This window comes from Thamnophis sirtalis, unplaced genomic scaffold (genome assembly GCF_051295495.1).
Source record: "Thamnophis sirtalis isolate CommonGarterSnake01/CBP01778 unplaced genomic scaffold, rThaSir2_p1.2 scaffold_9, whole genome shotgun sequence".
In the NCBI taxonomy this organism is placed as follows: Eukaryota; Metazoa; Chordata; class Lepidosauria; order Squamata; family Natricidae; genus Thamnophis; species Thamnophis sirtalis.
Genome location: NW_028261389.1, coordinates 62083298 through 62108505, shown reverse-complemented (window position 1 = coordinate 62108505; position 25208 = coordinate 62083298). Strand labels below are relative to the sequence as shown.

Genomic DNA, 25208 nt, shown 5'->3' with positions numbered 1-25208 from the left:
ATATGCATAACGATGAAACGTTTTGTTATATATGTGTAGCCAATGAAATAAATGTACTCTGGTCTGCTTGTGCATGAAGCTATAAATACTATAATCGTTTTAACCCTGTCATATAGGACAGGTCCTATGATATCATGGCTAATAATTTTTTTCTCTTTATTGCTTTACTATTTATTGGTTATGAAATAATTATTCCGTAACATGTAATATGAAGTCACCAGGAATCAAGCTTGATTCAAAAGAATGCATAACTCTGCCATCCCAGATCTGTTGACTGAATGAACCATAGATAAACCATACTCAAAAGCATTCCACAATAGGGACATCAAAGGCTGCATACATCGTTCTTCAAATATCAAGAAAAGTATTGAATCCTAAACATGGTACACAAGATATGTTGACGGCCATGACAATTGAACAGAATCTTTTCCACTATCCAGAAGTACCAAAAAATAATCATGAATTCCATATTCACCAGTTCATGAAATGCAATAGTTGATGATATTTTAAAACATTGTTTACAGTCAGTGAAGGACAAGGAGTCTTTTAGTATTTTTTGATGTGGATTGAAGCACCTTATTATCAACATAGGGGCTGGGGGGAATCCATATTGCTAAAAACCTCAAACCATGATTATTTATTTATTAGATTATTAGAATATTAAATCTCAATATGTCTATAAAGGATTCAAGAGTATTCATTTTAATGACAATAATGAAGGGCTTGGTGATTCTTTGGATTATTGCATGCATACACACTGATTAAATATATTTTTACACTTCAAAAATATTTAAGTTTGGAAAAATAATTTATTAATTACAGCAGAATATGACTTTTTATTCAATGAACCTTGGTAAAATGGTAAAATAGTTATTCATTTTTGTAATTGTATATTGACACAAATATACTTAAATAATTAAGCAAGATTTTCATTTCATTTTCATTTATTTGGGATTTATAGGCCGCCCTTTTCCCTGAGGGGACTCAGGGCGGCTTACATTCATGGGAAAAGGGGGGTGCAATACAGAGACATAAACAATATGTGAATAAAATAAACAGTAAAAACAAATATATATCTTGCTTTATATATATATATATATATATATATATATATATATATATATATATGTATGTATGTATGTATGTATGTAGGTAGGTAGGTAGGTAGGTAGGTAGGTAGGTAGGTAGGTAGGTAGGTAGGTAGGTAGGTAGGTAGGTAGGTACTTTTAGTTATATATGTAGTTGAATATCTATATGTAGATATTCAACTACAATGGACAGCCGTTCTTCCTAGCTGGTCAAATAAATCAATGTTTTGGTATAATTTCTTATCAAAGTATTGTTCTTATATAACACATTAATACTGTTTAGAAAAAAAATAAAATTATTACCTGTAGTGATTCATATGTTAATTCCTTGATAACTGGGACGCTTATCCCCTGCAGGATTTCTTCAAGTACCATAAAATGCTCTAAAAACAGGAAGAATGTATGTCTGTAAGCATATCCATACAAAAATTGTACTGGCTCCCCTGGCATTCAATGATTCTAATTCTGGATAGAGCTGCCAAATCTGCAATTTAAAAAAAATGAGAAAAAATTATGTAAAACTTGTTTTTATAAAATTTATTAAATTGGACAACTCTTGTTCTTTATTAACGACTATTTCTAGGTTGATATTTCTATTTCTTTCCTAACACAAATATTGTTTGTTAAAGCACCTGCCTCTGTTCCATTGAAAAGTGTTCAGGTAGTAATCTACCAGTAGTTTATTAATTTATTAATTTTATGACCATATCAAAGAAAGTAAAATAGGGGTAAATACAACATATAATCCCAGAATAAAATAGATAAAAAGAAAATACAATGATAAAATGCATATCTGGTAAATACAAAAAAAATATCTATAATAAAAATATCTGATATCTAACTTTTTCTGTTTAAAAATGTCATTTACCAGGGAGACAATAAATATTGGGTAGAAAATATGAAATAACTTTGATAAATCAGCTTACCCAGGATAGCTATTCAGCTTTCACAACAGTTTTTACAAACCAATTTGAAATTACCTCATTAAAACCCTATCAGCATATAAAAGAATATTAATAAATTTATCATGGAACTTTGGCATATGAAGCATACAGGGATCCTGACGTTTCATTAACGTGACTGTTTACAAAGCATTGGTCTAGAATACAACCCTCTCTAACACTTTAAATTCTTAGTTAGAGAACTATTTACACCCATACAGATTTTCAAGTGGGTATTTAAAAGCATTAAAGAATGAGACTGTAAAAAATAAAAGGAAAGAATATAAATTTGGTGTATTAGAATCAAAGTTGAACTAGATATATTGTTATCTCTGATAGTTCTTAATGGATTTTTGCAAACCAGACTAAATAAGAAGTTTTAAGAATTTGTTTATAGATAAGAGAGAGAATATGGGAAAGAGAGATCATTTGTTGTATTTTAAGATAAAGTAATATGTTGCTAAAATTGTTGATATTTGGTATGATCAAGATAGAAGTTACTTCTTTATATATTTATTTTCTATTTCTTTAGTCTTATCTTTTTATTTCTTTTCAATTTTCATCTTTTTTATATTTTCCATTTTTCTTTCTATTCTTTTTTTTAGTTCGTACTACTTTTTATCTAGTTGTAATGTTTAATAAAATTATTCTATATAAAATAGAAACCATATTGTAGAGAACTAAAATTGGAGATTTTTCTTACACTAAGTCTGAAGTATCCTAAACTGATTTTTAGGAGAAACCACATTTATATCAATGGACTTTTCAGAAGGGTTGTTAAGGCTTTATAATTCCATACAAGCTTTGAGCAAAATTGTAGCTGTTAATTTTATGATGCTCCCCACTGTTTGTTATAATACTGCAGATGACTACTTAATTATTTCAACATTTAAGTGGTATAGCAATGTCCATGGCTTAGGTCCAAAGTATTTAAAGAAGAAAGAGGAAATGCATTTGTGCTATTTTTGTGTGAAGTCTTCTCCCACTAGCATAAAGAAAATATAGACCAATAATTTAAGGATAATCTTGAGAATGAACTTTGTGTCAAGAAATGTGTCTAATTATCTGAAACAAGGGAGGAAAGATTATTTTTATTTTTGTGATATACTCTTTTAGGAAGTTAGAGAACTGTGAGCAACAGGGACATTCCTCCGGAAGGTCATTTTTGCATCCAGTTTATTATTCACTATTTTTAGCTGTTCTGAACATTGGACAAAGAATGTCATTTGATATACTGAAAAATTCTAATTAAAGAATGGAAATAAAATTGCAATTAAACACAAATGATAGTTTTTCTCTCTCTTTATCCTGCATGCTTAGTCCTCTTCTTCAAATACTGAGAAGTAAGATGAATGACAGATTTAAATAGAATGTTTTTTTTAAATAGCCTAGCAAATTGCAAATAGCTATTAGCAAAAATAATAAATTCTGTCACCTTCCCAGAAGAGAAGAAAATGTTCTCCAGACTTTATGTATTAATCAAAGTTTCTAAAACTTTAAAACCTGACAAGCTACTATATAGTAAAAATGCAAAAATACAATTTTTAAAATTCAAATATCTTTGAAAACCAGTTTTTGCCATAGGCATATTTTAGTCTAAAATTCTCAGGAACACTGCTCATGGGCAAGAAATAGTTTCTGGCTGGTAATCTGAGTTTTTAAAGTAATCTTCAGTGAATTCACATACAAATTATTAATTTTAATTATGCACAAAGCTAGCTTGGAGTTTTCCGGAGTGTATAGTATTTTTGGAAAGAATCTCATCCTTCACGCATTCCAAACATGATTGAATCTGTGACTAAATCTATGAGTGAACCAAGAAGGAATGTTAGTTACCTAACAACAAATGAGATAGTAGGTGAGTTGTGAGAATTCACAGATGATCACTTGAAGACTCAAGTTTCCAGGTTACATAACTAGCTTTTCAGTTTTTGGGTTTCACCCACAGTTTATTAACTAGGAGAAGAGTTTATTAAATGGCAGATATAAAGAGAGGATATAACTCTTTTTCTGGATGCAGCTATCCAATGTTGAATGAAAGCTGAAGGCTGTATCCATTCTCTTGTGGAAGAATTCTACAAATGTGAAAGGCAAGTTCTGTTTAAATCAGGTCTGTCAAACTTGATTTCATTGATGGCAGCATCAGGGTTGTGTTTGACCTGGGGTGGTGGTCATGGCCAGTATAACATCACTTGTGTCGGGGGTGCCTGTGGTGGCCCAAGTGTTCTGCCAGTGAAAATAGGGTTCTGAGCTCCATTTTCGGCTGTGACAGAAAATGTGTTCTGCATTCAAACATGAGCATGTCAAGATAGGTGCCATGAATAAAGACACAAAACTGAGTTCTGAAGTAAATCTAAAGGAAATTAGGTAATTTTGACAAATAACCCAGAAATAACTAAGATGGCACTAGCAAAGATGGGGAAAGCAAGTCTGGAGAAGGCCTCATAGGTCCTGCAGCTGTTCTTAGTTGTTATTGGAGAAGCTACATGGCTTTTACCTGAAGAACACTTGGGTGGCATCTTGATGACTTATTCTCAAGAGTCATGAAACTGAAAAAAAACACCATGTCACCTGTCACCTGGCCTTTGCTTTATATCTGTTTGAAGAAAAAGAATTAAGCACTATGTTCCTCTAATATCTATTTAGACAAGTAATATCTTGTTTAAAATAATCAAATATTTAAATTTAAATCAACCTACTGAACATGAATTGTATGCTCATTCTGACTCATTGTGAATGCTGCCCCTTAGCTCCTCCCCAACCCATGGCAATCAGTTATCAAATTAAATTTGTTTTTAGCGCTGGAGTCTGTTCCAGAAAATTTGATCATAAATTTTGAAGTGAAATAATCAGGTATTTTAATATTAATTCGTGTGTGTGTGTGTCTGTGTGTCTGTGTGTGTGTGTGTGTGTGTGTGTGTGTGTGTGTGAGAGAGAGAGAGAGAGAGAGAGAGAGAGAATATTCATGTTAGCCGATATGTCAACAGTATCTATCTCCTAAATCATTAAGTTGTATATTATGTATGAATCATTACAGTAATATACCCTCCTTCCAATATTGACTTTTACTCATTTCCTGCATTTTAGCGTTTGACTACATATATTTCATTACCTCATCAGAACTGAAATCCCTGCTTAAAATATTCTTTACTTCTGCCTTCAATGAGGAGTGATTTAAAAGAGCTTCCTGCCACCACTGGTAACCTAGTTCACTCTAGAGAGGTGTTTATCTTTAATGTCTGCTATACTGACTCCCAGCATGCATGCAAAATAGAGTATGTGCAACCCTATCCTGCATTTTCTGTCAAGAAGTGAATGCTCTTGACTTGCAACAGAGATTTTCTTGATTATAACGATATCTCATTCTGCTTGGATGGCAGATTTCCCAGGGTAAGGAGAACTGGGCAGCTCCCAGCTACTGCGATGCACCAAGAAACGTACAGAGCTCTTAATCCTGGCTTGGGAGTTAATAAAATTAACTTCTGGTTTAATATGGATGCCAATGGAGGAGGAAGAATGGTTTTAGGCAGTAGCTCAACAGACACAGACAATGAGAGAGAATTGCACATAATACTGGGTTTGGGGGGGAAAAAGGAAGGCAGGGGACAGGATTATGTTTAACACCCTGTTGTCCAACCTTGGCAACTTTAAAACTTATGGACTACTCCCAGAATTCCCAGCCAGCACGGTTGGCTAGGGAGTTCTGGAAGCTGAGGTCCACAGATCTTAAAATTGCTACATTTGGGCAACCTAAGGTTTAGCAAAGAAACCTATACTCCTGAAAGCAGTTTGCCATTCCTACTAAAGGGGTCTTTACTGAACAGTGAAATATTAAGAACAGAAGGGGAATGCAAAGTTGTTAAAAACGAAACGTACACCTTCTTGAGAAAAACTGTTTCATTTTCTTTTCTGCTTTTTTTTTTTTTGGTTGCTGAAGATGGTACAGAAAACTTAAATTTCTTTGGCACCTGTTCTGAAAAGAGAAATCAGACCACGGCTCGAAATGCCTCCAGAAACACTAAGTGAATCATCTCCATATTCAGAAATGTCATGAAGTACCAAGGCAGGTGTTGCAAGTACAGACACGATCCATTTATACCCCCAAGCAACATTGCTGTTCATGTGATATGATTTTTAAAACTTGAAATCAAGAAAAACATTGTCTTGTGGCAATCTAACATTTCAACTCTCTGTCTACCCAAGATAACAGCATCCTGTATTCTGCATATTTTTCCCCTTACGGTACTTTAGACTTACAAAACAGAAGTGGAAAGTTCATCCCTTTTATTTAAGTCTAGGATACCTATATAGCTAAACCTAAATGCACTTTTGGGCCATGGTTCCATGCATTTAGCAATCTCTACCTGCCACAAGTGATGACCCTTAGCTCTACTGGCATCTCTGCTCTTATCAACAGTACATTATTACCCATTTACATATAGCCAAAGGAAGGATTAGCTTCCCCCCCTACTGATTGTCTTTCACAATTTACTATTCTTCCCCTAACTCCAAACAGGCTTGCTGTGAATTCTCTCTCTCTCCAGCCGAGTTTCATGCCCAAGGCAAGACTGGAACTCAGAGTCTCCCAGTTTCTAGCATGCTGCCTTAAGCACTACTCCTAATTGGCTCTCTAGCTTTCAGTTCTGGAGGAAACCAATAAAAAGGGACAAATAAGTGGGATATTTAGCCATAGGAGAAAGTGACAAACATAGGCAAACATGAACCAGTGATCTAGTGGTTAAAGCAGGGGTAGTCAACCTTTTTATACCTACCGCTCACTTTTGTATCTCTGTTAGTAGTAAAATGGTGATTTTATGAATACCTAATGAAAATGTTTTTAAATAATGCTATGAATTTTTTTAAAAAAGTCAATGAAATTTTTAAAAAGGAAAATGCTTCAATATCAGACAAAACCCCTACCGCCCACCATGAAAGCTGGAACGCCCACTAATGGGCAGTAGGGACCAGGTTGACTACCACTGGGTTTAAGTGTGGGATGAGGAGTGAGATTCATTCCAGTTCTACTTCCCCTCCTTCATAGAAGCTCCTTGAGTCACTTTCAGCCAACCATCTGCTTTCAGTCCAACTTATTTCTGATCTTGGGTTGTAATAAAGATTATTGGTTGTTATTTGCCATAGGGTTATTGTGGGGGAGAATCACTGAAGGAAATGCTATATGTACTATCTTGAATTTCTGAGTGAAAGGGAGCAACAATTTAATGAATAGCTAAGATAAAATAAACTGATGTTCAATTTGTCATGTACATTCTTTTGCCCCTTAATAGAGGATCACAGGATTTTGAATACAATATGTAGGGGTTTTCATTCTTACTACAAAACAACTATGAAAAAGGAGTACTATTATTTGTGTACAGTATTTATAGTTTGCCTGTTGCCGAGAGAAACCATAACAAGTAAAGTAAAAACCAAATAAAACAGTTAATGAATTGCTCAAAATCACACACTCGGAAACCACAAAGAAATAAACAAGTATCAGAATCAGAAATGGCAAAAGACATGGCCAGTTCTTCAAAGTAGACCAGAACAGAAACAGACACCACAAAGTTGCTATAGGGTATAATATAAGAATCTTGAAAGCCTGCCAGAATGTATCTCTTATATAGAATCAAGACAGGGTTGTTTTCACTCTCTTTCTCATGCATCCTCCTTTTGTGGAGCTGTGTCCTCTTTGGCACATTTGTTTATTATCTCTTAACAGTTCTGCTGACAGTTCTTGCATTCCTTTGTCAATTTTATCTCTGCATTCCTCTACTGGAAACCAACTCCCAAATAACAAAAAGCAGATTTTCATCCAAAACAGAATATTAGATACAGGCATGCTACCCTTTCAGCAAAAGGGCTACCCACCACAGGGAAGGCTCCTTGATGCATTTTCATTATAAGAAGGTTATGATTTTGCCTGCAACAATCTTTGAGAGTGTAAGAATAAACAGCAACTTAACCAAGATAGCCCACATCTTTTTCAGTATATGAGCATCCACTAAATGTAAGGGATCTGCTGTAGTACTAGCAATTACTAGCAGCACCCGCACCAGAAGAAAATGAATGAGTTAATCTTGAGAACATTTTTCAGTGGTGCCTATAATAAACACAATGGAATATTTCTAAATCAGCTCTAGGTATGATTTATATGGAGCCACTCCCCCCAGTTTTTGAAAGATGAAAATTAATCCTAGTTTTTTTTTTCTTTGCCTCTCTTTCTAATTAAAACTAAAACGTATGCTGATCTATGACTATAATAAAGATTGATCTGGCTTGAAAATTAAATCAAAATTTGTTCTGTCAACATCTTACTTGCGAATGCCAACAAAGGAGCCAAGCGTAGAAAAAGGCTCATTGGAATAAAATAAGGATTCTCCTCTACACCAGAGACTGAAGCAACATCTGGCTCCATCTGCCAGTTAATTATTTTGAAGACTTTTCATAATAAGATTTTAGAGAAAATTGTTTTGTATACAGCTATTTAAAGGTAGCACCGGGGCATAAAAGTTTATCTGACCTCATCATGCTCCATAATGAAGTAAAGTCTCATGTACCATGTGGAGCCTACTCTGGCTAAGGTTCACATCAGAGCAGCACTGACTGCAGACTTTGAGGGACTCCTAATGTTTTTCAGGAGGAATGTGCTCGGTGTATGAAAGATATTTCCTGTAAAGTTAGACTGGATTGTCAGTGACCTCCCCACCCCCATCCCCAATCAACACTAGCATTACTAAGTGGAATTTTCAGAATTCTTCTTTTAGCAAAAAGGATAATGAATACCAAATGCCAATAATTCCTCCTGTGCAAGTGCTATCATTTCCCCCCCTTTTTAGAGGATCCCCAAATATCTAGAGCAGTTGTGCAGGGTCACACAGTACAGATCACATAAAACCATTTCTTTCATGGAAGGTTCTTCCACTGGCTTAGAAATTTCCTATGACATTCTTCCAACTGTCCTATATTTTGCCCAATGATACTGAGTGTCATATCTACTTGCAGTGTCTAAGTGGTGCAATTTAACAAAATATAGAAGTCCTTGACTTAACCATTTTTTAAGTAACTATTTGCAGTTAAAACAGCATTGGAAAAAAGTGACTTATGGTTGTTTTTCACACTTAAGATTGTTGCAGCATTACCATGGTCACATGATTAAAATCCAGATGCTTGGCAACTGGTTCATATTTATGACAGGGCCATGTGATAACTTTTTGTGGTCTTTTGACAAGGAAATTCAATGAGGAAACCAGATTCACTTTATAACCAGGTTGCTAACTTGAACAACTGCAATGATTCATGTAATAACTGTGGCCAGAAAAGTCACAGTTATTTTGCACATAAAAAGGTGCAAAACTCAATGCTGTCTCACTTAGCAACAGAAATTTTGGGCCCAATTGTGGTCATAAGTTGAGGACTATCTGTAGTCGTTAAGTTTATGCATTAAAACATTTGATATACAAAGACTCTTTGGAACTAGCTGTATAGCACAAGGTGTGGAATCTTAGAATCTATGGCCATTAAGATTTTCTTGAACTACAACTCCCAGAATCTCTTAGTCCTCGAACTGCTGGCCAGTCTTATGAAACTTACAGGACTTTTAAAGTAGAATTTTTAACATGGGTTTTCATTTGTACTGTCAATATGTTTCAAAACCCTATATTAAAATTAACATTATTAAAAAATATGGTAGCTTCTTAATTTATGAAGTTAAATTGAAAATGCTGGTTTTTATATGAGCTTTTTGTAGATTACCTTTGGAGTAAAATACTTTCAATGTTACAGTAGTGTAAACATTTTTTTTTAAAAAAAACACCAGAATAAGAAAATTACTATGTGAAGCCTGAAGATTTTCAATAACTTTGGAAAATTAAGAAAGTTTGGTAAGTAAACAATGAGAACAGGTAAAAGAATGCAATTATCTGTCAAACTGAATTTATCAATATTGAGAGGGAAGATAATTTTAATTAGAAAGAGAGGTAGTCAGATTACTAAACAGACATTAGCATTTTGAAAACTTCCATTTGTTACTTACTTTATTTCAAAATTTGAAAAATCCCCTGTACCATCATTTTTATTACCTAAATGAATTGCTTCTGATTTGCATGACAGCATGCTCAGCAATTCAATCCCAGTTTTGAACAATTCTATTGATAAAGTATTTTATAACATGTACTAAATATAAAACAATGCTAATGAGGCAGGAATATTTTTAATACTAACCCTCTTTGAAATCTCTGCTGCTGTAACATGATAATCAACCTAAAACCCATAATTCCCGATTGTAATAGCTAAGTGTAAAAAAAAAGCTTTGGTTTAGGATACCTGGATGATATTTGACTGCCTATTTCTATGCTGTAATATTCAGACTACAGCACATTTATTTTAAGTCATCTTAAGAAAGGAATTGAGGGAGGGAGAAATCCTTCTCACCAGACACATTTTTCTTCTGTGCATTTTTAAATGCTTTTGTCCAAGATTAATTGATGCATAATTGCACAGGAAAAGCCAGTAAAATGATTCTGGCAAGTGATCACAAAATAGTTAAATATTTTATTATATGAACGAATGAATCTATTTGAGCAAAAAAAGGGAAAGATATGGAGCAAAGAAAAACAAACACAAAGATATATGTTGAGCTGTTAAAAACACAGTCTAGATCACTTCTTAAAATGGATTTAGATGGCCTCTCAGTTTAGGCATAAAATAGAATTATAATAGTTCTAAATACAGTAAATGGAATGAGCATATATATTTAAACTAAAGTCAATAAACCAGTTTTAAAAATGTCTGGCCTGCTTATGACCTGTTTGATACTGGAGGAAGTGACAAATGTTGGCATGTGCTTTAAAAAGTGACTATGTCAGAAATGGATTGTGAACATGTCAGAACTTGCAGAAATAGGAAACTAAATTGTTTGGTCAGCACACAAAACTCTTTTGTTTCTAAAAACACCTGAAACTTTATATGGAATTTTGGCAGAAAGAAGAAAAAATGAAGTTCTCATTTATAGAATTGAATATTAAGAAAGATGTGGACCGTGTGTGTGTGTGTGTGTGTGTGTGTGTGTGTGTGTCAGGGGATTCATAAAATATTGAAGTGTTAAGGGGAAAATAAGAGTCTAATTATGTGTTGAAAAGAAAGTTAGAAGATACTGGTATATTTCTTTAGCTTTGTTGTCATTTTCTGTTTTTCTTTCATTTTTCTTTCGGTTTATTTTTTTATCATATGAAAAACTTTAACAAGTATAGAGTAAATAAATTAAAAAAATAATAAAAACACTGTATCCACAAACGGCTTTTTTTTTCCAAAACATGACCAATAATTTTTAGATGACAAGTTTACTAAGTGTTGTTTCATATATTCACCCTGACCATGTGTATTTTATATAACTTAAAACTGATTTTTCCTGTAAACCTACTTGTTCTGACGCAGCTTCTCAAACACGACAAACCCTCTGTATTTAAATCAGTGATTCCTTTATTAGGAGCGCAAATTTTTTTTCTCTCAATTCAGCCAACAAGTCTGCCCACAAATTTCCACTGCTCTCCTCTCTTCTGCTTTCTGCGCATCCATGCGTCAGACACTGGACCCAGCTGTTCTTTCTCTTCCTCATCAGCCACCTCCAGACATGGGGCTGTTGTTTCTCCATCCAAGGGCTGACGGCTGGCCCAGGCTCCCCCTCTGTCTCTATCTTTCTGCCAGCTCCATTCCCACTTCTCCCTCAGAGCTTGATGCTGACCCCTGACTCCCATCTGGCCTCCTCCTCTAATTTGGCGGCTGGAGGGGCCAGCAGCCCACAGGCCACAACACCACAATAGCAACCACAAGTGCAAAAATCAGTATTATCATGTAACGAGAAAGTAAGACCAGGCATCCAGTTTCTATTTGAACTTCTATCAACATCAGCAATCATAATGAATCTTCAGAGATTTAGAAATATTTAATTATTGTGCTTCCGTGAGTCTGGAAAGTGAAAAGAAATAATTTCATCTTCAAATGCAAAATACATTTTTCTCCTACACCTATATCAATAAATACAAAGAATTGGTTTGTATATCATACCTTACTAAGATTAAGTTTTACTTAAGCGTGTTTTGCTAAAGAGAAGCACAACTGCACAAAGCAATAACTCACAAGTTGTACTTTACAAGCCAGACAACACAACTAACCCAAACTAAACAAGGCACAGCGCACACACTCTCAATATGGTTTAGAAGAGTCCCATAATTGTTGCATACAACATCCATAGAAAAAAGTTGGAAAGGGGGGGGGGAGACAAGGATTTTGAAAATACTTTACTGCTATGTTTAAACCTTGCAATGGGGAGCCTTCTCTGTGGCTAAGGCCTGCCCTATAAATCCCCCCCAAGAGATACAGATGGATACAACTTGCTTAGCTTAGCTTTCCCTAAGAGTCTGTAGACCTGGTTATTCTCCCAGGCATTTGGGCCAAGAACATAGGTGACAGTGGTGGGTTTCAAAAATTGTTTGAACCTACTCTGTGGGTGTGGCCTCTTTTGTGGGAGTGGCTTGCCGCCCATGTGACTGGATGGGAGTGGCTTGCTGCCCATGTGGCATTATGAATTAATGAATTATGAAATTATGAATTAGTACTTAGGTCGGTCCAAATAGCTATTCAGAAACTCTGGCATTGAAGCATGCAAGTCTTAAAGCTGTCAAGCTACAAGATCCTTGCACCCCTAACCCTTTAGAGAAAAAAAACCCCAGGGGTGTTCAAACTTGACAGCTTTAAGACTTGTGGACTTCAACTCCCAGAATTCCTCCTCCAGTCACATTGGCTCAGGAACTCTGGCATTGAAGCATGCAAGTCTTAAAGCTGTCAAGTTACAAGATCCTTGCACCCCTAACCCTTTAGCAGTGGTGGGTTTCAAAAGTTTTTGGAACCTCTTCTGTAGCTGTGGCCTGCTTTCCAGGTCCACTGGTGGAACCTCTTCTAACTGGTCCGGTAGATTTGACAAACCGGTTCTACCGAATAGGTGCGAACTGGTAGGAACCCACCTCTGATAGTTGAGCTGTAAGATGACATTTTGGTGCTTGTGTTTTCACCAGGTGTCATGGGTTATATGTTGTAGTGTAGCTTTTAATCGGTGTTTGCCTCCCAGAGTCACTGTGTGAGATTGCTCTAATACCATTTGAATAAATGAATAAAATGATTTCTCTGCTCAGACTTTTTCAGAAGCAATGAAATATAACTGGCCTCAATATTTGGAATTAAAGCCATGGTTTCATTTTAAAATGCACTCTGCTGTACTTTTTCCTATATCCCACTTCCAATGAATGCATACTAGAGGATGATGAGAAAGTCTATCCTACTTTCTATCACAGAAAGGCAAAGAGAGAGAACGAAATTATTTCTGCAGTTCACATTTCCCACTGGCATTATAGCCTATTTCTCTAAAGCAGATTGTACAGCTATTTGTGGCTTTTCTGCAGAAAGCTTAAAAACAATTTTCTGTTAAAAAACCTGCAATAACTCCCCCCCTTTCTTCACATCCACACACACACACACAGAGTGTCACAACTGACTGAAAGCAATACTCAGATAAACAGTAGCCACATGAGAACAGCAGAGGCATTTCATAAGAGTAGCTGGCACATATTTATTCTGCTGACTTCCCAATACAAATCACTCACTGTACAGCTGTAACTGAAGTTATCAATATTACAAAATTACCATCCAAATGTGTATTTGCCTGTCATCAAGTATCTTAGGGCTATACACAAAAAGCATGTAGAACTGAAAATACCAACATTTCCTGGGTACAAACTAATGATACATGAAAAGGCAGATCTTCCCTTTCAGAAGGCTTGTCATTTCAATTGTTTCTTTCCCCACATAAAATATCACAAAGTGAATTTCAGTGAAATTCACTGAAGAAAATTCAGTTTTTTTGTCAGCTGTATTATGGAGCATCAAGTATTTGCCTCTCCATATGGGCAGTTGCATCCTGCCTTCTTTCATTAAATCATGTGAATCCCTCTTGTCATTTTGCCAGAATGTTTTTTTTTTGAAAATATCATCATTAAAAAGGAGAAAACCTAAATTACAAGGTATCATCAGTGAAGAAGCAGTCATCGTTTACCCTGTCACTAGAAGAGATATTTGAAGTAGTTCAAACTGGAATAAAATAATAGGCAATTTCTATTTCAAAAATTGTTTATATCCTACTTTTTAAAAAAGAATTCTTCATTAGAATGATGAACTTAAAATAACCCAATGTAGCAATTGGTTTCATAGTTTATCATTTTAATAAGGAAGGAGGAATATCTATTGTAGAAGGATTAATCTGGGTCACATTCTGTAACATCCATCATTTTCTAACAAAAACATGTTTTACCTATTTCTGCATTTATTGGCAAATATTTGACACAAACATTTGTACATATTTTATACACAATTTGAGAGGGGGGGAAGAGAGATCTTCCACTGAATTCTTAGAGGCTGCCTGGACAAATCCCAACAATGTTGTTGGTAAGGTTTCACCCCCCCCCCAAAAAAATGGTTTGCCAATGCTTCTCTCCTAGGGGTGAGAAAAAGTGACTGGCCCAAAGTCTGCCAGCTGGTGCTTGTTCAGGCGGTCTCTGAGAATCAGACATGATTGAACTGAAGAAAAATAAAAATAAAATATAAACCACATTAATTTCATCCACCTCTACCATTCATAATATAGAGATTCAGCTTTCTGAGATCATTTTTATATTTATAAATATAAATCCCTTGGCCCTTCAACACATTTTAAAACTAGGTTTTAATTATATCCTTCATTCTGCTCCCTTTTTATATTGTTTTATGATTGTATTTGTAAATTGCTCAGAGACACTTGGACAGTGAGATGTGCCATGCCTAAATTTAATAAATAAGTTAAATAAAGCAAATTTTCTAAATAGGTTATATAAAGCAAATTCATCTGATTAGTACATCTGATTGCTTACATTATTTAGAAGTGGAAAATAAAATATAAGTAATGTGCATATTACATTACCTACATAATAAATGGTGGAGCAGTGGTTAGAATGTAGTATTGCAGGCTAATTCTGCCAACTGCCAGCAGTTTGAGTCTCACCAGTGGTAAAATGAGGACCCGGATTATTGAGGGCAATATGTTAAAGCTCTACGAAGCAGTATGTAAATGTAAGTGCTATTGCTATTTTTAATTCTAAAGCAAGTCAAGATCCAATTCACAAAATGTATCACAAAAAAATAGTAGACATTCTATGCTATTCAGATGATTGTGGATTTTTTTTTTCCACACCACATCAAGGGACAGAAAAATAAGCTTGAGACAAGCTTTACTTGGAGCTTTTGAAGAGAGTAGCCATAAAACCATGTATGTTGTCTTAAAGCTGCACTGTGTCACTCTACTTACTCCTGCAATGATGCACTCCTGTTGCTTGCATAATGCCCAAAACATCCTATTAAAATAGTCAGGGATTACCAAGCAGGAAGTTTCATATCCACAGAAGTAAGTATGGCCATGAATACTTATTCAATGTCCATTAATCCTCCTTGGATCACTTTTTTATTATTTCTTTAAGGGTTAACTGGCTTGCCTCAAGCAAAATACAAGTAGGATCTTTATAACAAGTCCTCCACAAAGTACATTAAGTGTACTAGGGAAATTAAAGAACTGGGTGAGATGCTTAGAAATACGCCTGACTTCACAAAAAAGCTGGAGTGAAGCTAGACTGGTGAGCAAGGAATACAAGTATTCCTTGACTTACAACCATTCATTTATTGACTGTTCAGAATTACAATGGCACTGAAAAATGTGATTTATGACCGTTTTTCACACTTACAGCAGCATCTCCATGGTCACATGATCAAAATTAAGATGCTTGGCGATGACTGGTTAAGACGGTTTCAGTGTCCTGCATGTGATCCCTTTTTGCGACCTTCTGACAAACAAAGTCAATGGGGAAGCCAGATTCACTTAACAAGCATGGCAAGAAAGATCTTAACTTTCTTAGCTTATCAGCTGCAGGGATTCGCTTAATGTCTGTGACAAAAAAGGTCATAAAATGGGGCAAAACTCACTTAGCAAATGTCTCACTTAACAATGGAAATTTTGGGCTCAATTGTGGTCATAAGTCTAGGACTACCTGTATTGTTAAATGCAATAGGTATATTAATTTTACCAATTTGATTTCCAATAAACAGTTTAAAAACAAAAAATAGAAATAGCGATGCTGTTATGGCAGCAAGAATCTTAAGTAGCAAGATTCTAAATGTTATACTTTAAAAATGTATGGAAAGAACCTGGAACTGCATTAATATTTTGCCTGGCAAATGGAATAACATTTATGGGATGTAAAAGAAAAGAATTCCTTGCTTGTTGCCACAGCTGCTTTTTAGCGATATAAACACACATTCTATATGAGGATATCAAATAACAACAGTGAACTCAAAAGGGCTACCTAATAAGAAGCAGAAGACAGAGAAGTTCAGACTGATCAGCCTTGACATTTCAAGATGCAGAAGGTGAAATGAACCGCAAATTAATGATATCAAGTATATAGATTAAACTTTTAAAAAATGAAAGAGCTATGCTGAGCCAGGACTAATTAATTTGGAGATAGTATAAAATATTTTAGTTCAGAAGAAGATTCTAAAAAAATTTAAAAAGCTGAAAGCTGATGCAAGAATAAAGTTAAACGATTCTAACTTTCGCTATTTTTAAAAATTGTCTCGTATGCTTTAATATATAAGTAATCCAAAGATTTTGTAGTTGGGCAACTTCTAAATATTACAAATAAAATAAATAAATGATTATCAAGACATGTAGAAATTTAGAATTAAGCACACTACAGGAAATCAAAATCCTAAATACAAATTAATGGCTATATATTTTATATAAGAATGGCAAAAACCTAAATTGTGCATTTTTCGATTTCAATATCCTGATTGTCTCCAGCTTCTGCAATGTTTATATGTTACTCAGAGGCTGCTTAGATGGGACATAGAAAATCCTACTTTTAACTCAGCTTCTCTCCAAAGACATCTCTAGAAATCTCTCCTTTCTTTTAAAAGGACTGAATTCTTTAATTTTCCAAAGCAGAAGATCTGGAATAATCAAATGCTGTATGACCAAGAACTGTGAACACATCAAGGAGATGGGTATTGTGTGAATGAGACTGCAAACTGGAAAGCAGATTACATATAGACTATAACAGAATGTGGAATACAGTAAAGTAAATGGTTGTACTAGATATCATAATGTTCTTTTCTGTGGTGGGATTCATTTTTTTTTTACTACTGGTTCTGTGGGTGTGGTGGTTGTGGCTTGGTGGTCATGGCTGGGGAAGGATACTGCAAAATCCCCATTTCCTCCCAATTAGCTAGGAGTCGGGAGGCAGAGAATAGATGGGGGCGGGGCCAGTCAGTATTTACTAGTTTTCTGAACTACCATATTTTTCAGAGTATAAGATGCATCCTTTTCCCTCAAAAAAGAGGCTGAAAATCTAGATGCGTCTTATACATTGAATATAGAATTTTTTGCCTCCTGAAACTCAGCCCCCTTCAGCAAAATGGCCATTCATAGCCTTTAGGAGCCTTGCAGAGTGCTCCTGGGGGCTGGGGAGTACAGAAAAGAGCGAAAAATGGGCCATTTTTGCTCATTTTGGGCCCCCCAACACCCAGGAGCACTCTATAAGCCTCTAAAGGCTATTCATGCCCTTTTTTATTAAAAAAAACAGGCCCATTTTTGCAAAAACGAGGTGGTTTGGGGAGGTCTGCAGAGTGCAAAAACTTTTTTTATTTGCCTTTTCAAAACCTTGTTGCATGTTATACTCTGGTGTGTCTTATACTCTGAAAAATGCGGTACTCAAAATTTCTGCTACTGGTTCTCCAGAACTGGTCAGAATCTGCTGAATACCACCTCTGTTCTTGTGAATGATAAGCTTCTTTAGGACTTAATCTGGGAGAAAAAGTGATTCAGAATAGAAAAGGAGGACAAGAATACATAGAGATACATAATATCTATTTAATTCTTACAGTGAAAGGACACCTGGAATCAAAGTAGACAACTTAATTGTGTTAGCCAAGCAAGCCTTAAGAATTTAAAATGTAAAGTGAAAAATATGGGTTAATATTTGATATTGAGAAGAGAAATGTGATGTCAACCAGCATGCTTAGTGGATTTAAAAGTTGATGTGTTAACTAAGCAAAGATTCTTTGACTTTTAAATTCAAGAATAGATAAAAATAGGCATTACACTAGAAAAATAAAGGGATCAAACATAGGGAGGAAAGCAATGACAAACGTAGTCAAGATCATGAAAGATTTACAGTACATATTTCTATGACATTAAACATCACAATAGCTAATGAAAAAAAATCATTCCAGCAGTACTGTACTGCTTCCTATCCAAGCATGCTTTGTATGCTAGACATCAAAAGACTGACTGAAAGAAGACAAGGCACCTTCACATTATGGATTTGGAGCACCATGAGCTTCAAAAAAAAAATTCAATTAATCTTAAACTAAATAAAGGATTGTTCCTTCGAGGCAATGATCAGCAAGGAGAATATCACATACTTTAAACATATGTAAGCGGATGATGAGTTAGGAAAAAAACTTTGCTTGTCAAGGTTGAGGGAAACGTAAGCAGAAAGAAATATGGGTTGGTTGGAAAGAAATTACAGCACTGACTTTGGGATATTGTTATCTTGACATTTTATGTCGTTTAAATCAAAGTAAAGAAAAACAATTACAACAGAATAACTACAGCCACAACAATTAAGAAAGACAAAAATATATTTAACCCACAACTTTAATGACATCAACACATTAAAAACAATTCATGAATTGCAACCCACAATAATCACAATCCAGAGGTTTCTGGATTAAACGGATTATCTAGGCCCCTACCAGTCAGGATTCAGGCCTGGATATGGGACAAAAATGGCATTGGTTATGCTTTTTGATGATCTCTGGTGTGAGCAGGATGTGGGTAGTGCATCCATCCTTGCTCTATTTGACTTGGCAGCTTTCAATACCATCGACCATGTTATCCTTCTGGAGTGGCTTCAGGGATTGGAAGTGGATGGCTCTGTTCTATCCTGGTTCACTTCCTTCCTCTGTGGCCGCTCGGTGTTAATAGGAGGTGAGAGATCCAGCCTTCACCCGCTGCTTTGCGGGATTCTGCAGGGTTCAGTATTCTCTCCGCTCCTATTCAACATCTACATGAAGCCATTCGGTGAGATCACCCATCACCATGGATTGAGATGTCATCAATATCTCAATCCTTGATGAGTTAAGCGATGCTGTGACCCTCCTCTTGCAATGCCTGAAGGCAATGCCTAGAGGCTGGATGGGGAGCAACAGGTTGAAATTGAACCCTGGCAAGACCGAGTGACTCTGGGTTTAGGGTTCTTTGGGCCATGGAGAATTGCTATCTTTAGTCTTGGATACGGTGGCTCTGTCCCAAACAGACCCTTTGTGTAATCTGGAGTTTCACAGAGAGGGGAGACAAGGAATAATGCAGGTCCTGTCCCTAAGGAGATATATCTGGTGGGAACCAGAAAAAGTGCCTTCTCTGTGGTGAGAGTTTATTTCTTCTATATTATGCTTTTCTATCTTGTAAGCCGTCTTGAGTAGCCATGTGTGAGTAGGTGGCAATATAAATGCTCTAAACAAATAAATAAAAATGTATCAAACAGTAATAAATACTTACCGTACGTTCTGAGAAGCCTTCCTCCATGTAGACAGAAGTTAAGACTGAATAAGCAATTAGTACTTTAAGATGATAAATTGTAATACATATCTCTGAAAATATTTCCAGTTTCAGATCATTGTCCAGAATAAGTTTGCAAACTACTTATATAATTTAAAAAGCTGGGAAATATACTAGCTCCTGTTTTGTAGAAAGAATATTGATTTACTTTCCTATTTATATCACAGAATTAGATACATCTAAGAAAATAGGTCACTGTATTGGAAAAAAAATGTATGTATGTATGTTTGTATGTATACAACACACACACACACACGACTCATACCTTTTAAACATCAGTGCCATCCCAGTGACATTGTTTAAAATATTTATTAATGAAATAGAATTTTAGTCAGAAGTTACATTTCAAATATATTTTTAGTCAATACTCCCACATTATATTATTAGTTGATTACTGAACACATTACCAAAAAGCCTCATTCTTGAAAGAAAAATTGCCAAATTACACAAAGCTGGAATAAAAGTGTTCCATTCAGCAATTTCATTGCCATGAAAGCTTCTAAGTACATTGTTTTAAATTAAAGAAAAGCCTGTGCATTAGGTATCCTTCAAGCAAAACAATAAAATATATTTATATCTGCTTTTCAGTTAATTTGATCTTGTTTATACCCAGTTGGCATAATGAGGAAGGTATGTGTGAAAGACAGAATAATCACCAGATGAGGATTCTGTAAGCAGAAGTGAGTTTAGATCTTCAGGGAGCATTTCAAGTAAGGGCTTAACATTTGGCAATTGTGTTCACCAGCTTTAAAATGAGAAGTTTGCACTAAAATATAGTTGACATAAAAATCAAAGTGCTATTTCCTAAGAGCAGGATGAAAATGCCCTTTTTAAATAAAAAAAAACTCTGATTAAGCTTCACACCTTCTGTCAACTTGTCTAAAAGAATATTGCATAAAAAACAACTTTCAGTATGGTTTGAGATATTTCTTTAAAAATTAAATGCTGGTTTCAATTCTCTTTTATCCCATGCTCTCTTACATTTTGCATCTCTTCATTAATCTTTCTAAAAATATAATAAGCTGTCTGCAGTCTGAATCTAAGAGAATTTCCCAAACCCAATATGCATATTGTGCTCCTAACTGATTTAGCTCCGCTCTTGGGCATTTAATCAAGTTGTAGAAGGTATGATAGAGAACACCAAAGCAATGAGGGAGATGCCTGAAGATGTAAGAATTGCAGGTTTAAATTCCAAAGCAAGAAGCAAAAGTAAAAGAATGGTATATATTGCAGAAGAGATTCACTTTATATGCATTATGCATTTTTTTAAAAAAATATTTGTTTGTTTGTTGAATAGAGAATGTGTGGGACATTTTAAGAGGCCGTTTGTCATTCATAGTCTGAAATATTACACTTCAAGACAGACAAGGTGACAGAAAAAGGCCCTTTTCTTACAGTATTTTTGACTTATTACATGAAATTATAAATTGTTTAAGAAAATAAGCAAGATTATAGAAACAGATCTATACTAGATGATCTAGGGCCGTGATGGTGAACCTATGGCACGCGTGCCAGAGGTGTCATGTAGCGCTCTTTCTGTGGGCACGCATGCCGTTACCAGCTGCTCTTCGCGTGCACCAGAGTAACAAAAAAATGATCTGAAAATGGCCAAAAATGGCCAAAAAAGAGGTATGCGCATGCTGGCCAGCTGGTCTTCAGATTTCCGATGTTCTGGTGTGTGCAAAGACCACCTAGCTCTCGCTGGAAACCCAAAGGTCAGAGTATGCATGTGCACCGGGCATCTGGTCTTCGGTTTTCCGGCACACCAGCGCTCTGGCATACACACATGCATGTGCATGAACATGTGTTCCAATTTGGACACTCGATGCTAAAAAGGTTCGCCATCACTGGTCTAGGGTGAAGCTACTTGCTTTTATTAAATATGTGGTTTTGCTCTCAGATGGTGGCAGGTTGAATGCTAATATTCGTGCCTATTCAAGTAGCCCTCAACCTATGATTGTAATTCATCCCAGAATTATAGTCATTATGGTGTTGGTAATTAAGCAAGTCATCATGTGACCATCCCAATTTCACACTATTTTGCAGCAGTTGTTAAATGAATAACACAGTCTACACAAACCCATTGTCTACAATAGATTTTTTGGGAAGAAAGCCGAAGTAAATGTCGGTTTCCAGCATTTATATTGTAAATCATGGATCTGTGACTATACAATGCTGCAAATAGCCATAAATGTGAGACAGTTGCTGCCCAAAATGTTATCACATGCCTGTGGGACATGAATGTCAGAACTTCAAATCTGGGTCATAAGTACCTTTTTTTTTGGAGTTGCCATATCTTTAAATGGTCACTAAGCAACCAATCGTAAATTGAGGATTACCTGTTGACAAATCCATCCACATAGCTGTGCAAAGGCTTTACTTTCACTGAAATGATTTGTGATGCCTTAATAAGCTTCCTGAAGTATAAATAAATTGGAACTTTTTATGAACTTAGAAATGGTAAATAACTGGATTTGATTTACCCAACTGAAATACATTTTCATCAGACTAGAAAGTTGTGTAATTAATTCGGTGCTACCATCTGAATTGTAATATCAGTCATGATTCTTAAGCAGGACATTAGGTTTTGTAGTTAGAGGTTGGGTTGTTGTTATTTTATGGTTTCCATAGGCATAATAAGCACTTTTTCCAGAATTATGCAATTCAAAGTAAGAAAGAGAATTTCATTAATTCAGACTCCTAAATCCTTAGAGTAGTCCGGGACCTATGGATTAGCCCATTAGCATTGCTCCAGTTTGAAAAAGACATTACACGTAGAGGATTAATGCAACAATCTACCAGTTTCAAAGAAATAGGATCTAGGTTTTGACAAGCTGCTTTGCAATTTACAGAATAAATGTCTTGCTTCTCTCTGCAGTCTATGATTCTGAGTGCTCATTCAAAATAAAACGATCACATTGACAAAGACATGCCAAAATTGCAAAGATCTCTAGAGACAAACTTGAGGTACATATTTTGCCTCTTAGCACTTTATTTCCAAATACAGTATTCTCCTATTTTATATGATACTATATTCCATCTGCGATTGATGCCAAGAGAATCATTCATAGGGACAATCTCTCCAATATATTTGTAGGATCACATCATTCAAGAACTGGGCAATTTTGTAGGATAGAGATGGGCAATTAAATGAACTCTGATTCTCAGTTTGACTTGATGCATTCATGGCATAATCTCTGCATCTATATAATGTAAACAAAATATACTAGATTCCTAATTATTAAGTCCTGTTCAAAGTTTACCAGTTTAGGAAAGTAAACAGATGTCTAATTTTCTAAATAAAATTAAATCTTTACAGTAGATAGGTAATCAGCTTTTATATGTTATTCAATTTATTGTTGAATAATGTATTGTTGAACAATAGTATGAAAGCGTACTCAGGATTACATTTTTGTATTATTTGCTGAGTGTTTTACAATGTTGATTCCTTAATGCAACAGTGGTAATCTCTTAGATATCTGGATGTTAATTATATTTTACAGTTACATGTTCTGGAGTAATATCAAGATATTGGTAGATGGGGCAGTCGCTTCACACCAACATGTTAACCTCACAGATATTTAGGAACAGTCAGTTGTCAGAATAGCTTTTGTATTGACTTACAACCAAGTTACATATGCACTTTATCTTTCTTTCCTTGACTGCAGGATTCCCATAAACTGGACCTGCCATGGATATTGATTCAGAATAGCATTAAGGATGGGTTGCTGTATGAGGACCCAGTTTGAATCTGATGCCTCATGCTTATATACTCTGCACTTCTGAAAATTTCTCTCTTAAAGAAAACTTTAGTTTGTTCAGCCCAAATTCTCAAATGACCTGAAATTAAGATTAGGACCAAGCATTTAAAGAGCAATTTCATGCTGATACTGTCAATACCCTAGGCTTACTAATATAGAACTTAAAATACAGAATTAAAATGGATCTCATACAGGTCATAATAACTAGATGCTCAGCAGAATGTATCAAATAGAACTCTTTAAACATTTTATTTTAGGCATTCCAGGATACATGTGAAATGATTATCTAAAATGCATTATGAAAATTTACTAGTGTTTACTTTCCTTATTATTTCAACTTAGCAGTATTAATTACATAAAACTGACATATATGGCACCCATCCAATCTGCCTCCATTTAAAATAGTACCTAAGATAATTTACTTCAATAATTTAATTAGATTAGCCTATGTGGGACTGATTGGGGTAGATTGTAGGGGTGACACTGAAATATGTTGCTGTGTTTTATTTGCCCATATATTAAGTTATTATATTTTGTTCCAGTCTCATTTTAACTTGTTTTTATCAGATTTTAGTAATTTGTGTTTGGAACTTTGCACTTTGATTTGGCCCATGAGCTAATCAATAAAGAAAATAAACTAGACTAAATTTATGACCCATTCTAGAGGTTATGACTGGTACATTATAAAAACCATTGTAAAAACAAGTTGGATCATATAGTGACTCACTTAATGGCCTTAACTTAATGACTTATAATAGAGTCAACTGTGATTGCGAAGGTAAGACTACCTGTATTAAAGATAGGAAAAGGGATGGATAAATGTTAACATGTGTAAGTGATGATAGAAAGGTATTGAATGTTGCCTACAATATGAAACATATTTTTGTTGTTGAAACATGCAAAAAGGGCTATCTCCTTCTGCTTATTTTGTTATATGGAGGTAAATGTTAGCCAGTAAAAATACATGTTGAATAGTGTGGGAAGGAGGGAATTAAGAAAATTGAGTGTTAAAACAAGAGAGGTCAAGAAAGATTGTGTGATGAATAATGATGGATTGTATATAATGTTGTCTAAAAGAGGTCTTTGGATTCTGGTGGGATACAAATATGAGAAATATAAAACAAATAATTATGTCACAAACATGTGAAAAGTACTTTGAGGTGGTCTGGTTGAATAAAAAGGATTGAAGCGTAACTTTTGCAAAAGAAACATATATAGGAAGAGTATTGGAGTCATGATAAAGGAATGTTCAAGAAAGTCATGCATGGATGCACTGATGACATCCTTAAAAGGTGGGGGGGAGGCAATAAGTTTATAGAAGAACATGAAAAGTATGACTCAGTGTACGAGCTTTCTGGAAATAAGGATGGTTTTCCAATGACAGTTTTGTTGACTAGTATTTTATTTACTGTATTTTTTGGCATATAAGACACACTTTTTCCTCAAAAAAGAGGCTGAAATCTGGGTGCGTCTTATACACCCAATACAGCATTTTTTGCCTCCCAAAGTCCTGCCCCTTGTTCGTGCATGAAAGCCTCCATAAGGGTATGGCTGCACATACCCTTATGGAGGCTTTCAGAGAGCTCCTGGCGGCTGTGGAGGGCAGAAATGAGCCAAAAATGGGCCTTTTTTTTGCCCCCAGCCACACTCTATAAGCCTCCATAGG

At 35.3% G+C, this 25208-nt stretch overlaps 1 protein-coding gene across 3 annotated transcripts in view; it reads right to left on the bottom strand.

The window, feature by feature from the left end:
- The window catches only part of PLXNB2 (plexin B2), a 367326-nt gene that overhangs the window by 256088 nt on the left and 86030 nt on the right, over nucleotides 1–25208 (bottom strand). For all 3 annotated transcript variants that reach the window (XM_087722147.1, XM_087722148.1, XM_087722146.1), the window contains exon 2: nucleotides 1392–1572. In XM_087722147.1, the coding sequence (XP_087578273.1) occupies nucleotides 1392–1405 (14 nt within the window). In that variant the 5' untranslated portion in view covers nucleotides 1406–1572. The remainder of the gene's footprint in view (nucleotides 1–1391; nucleotides 1573–25208) is intronic.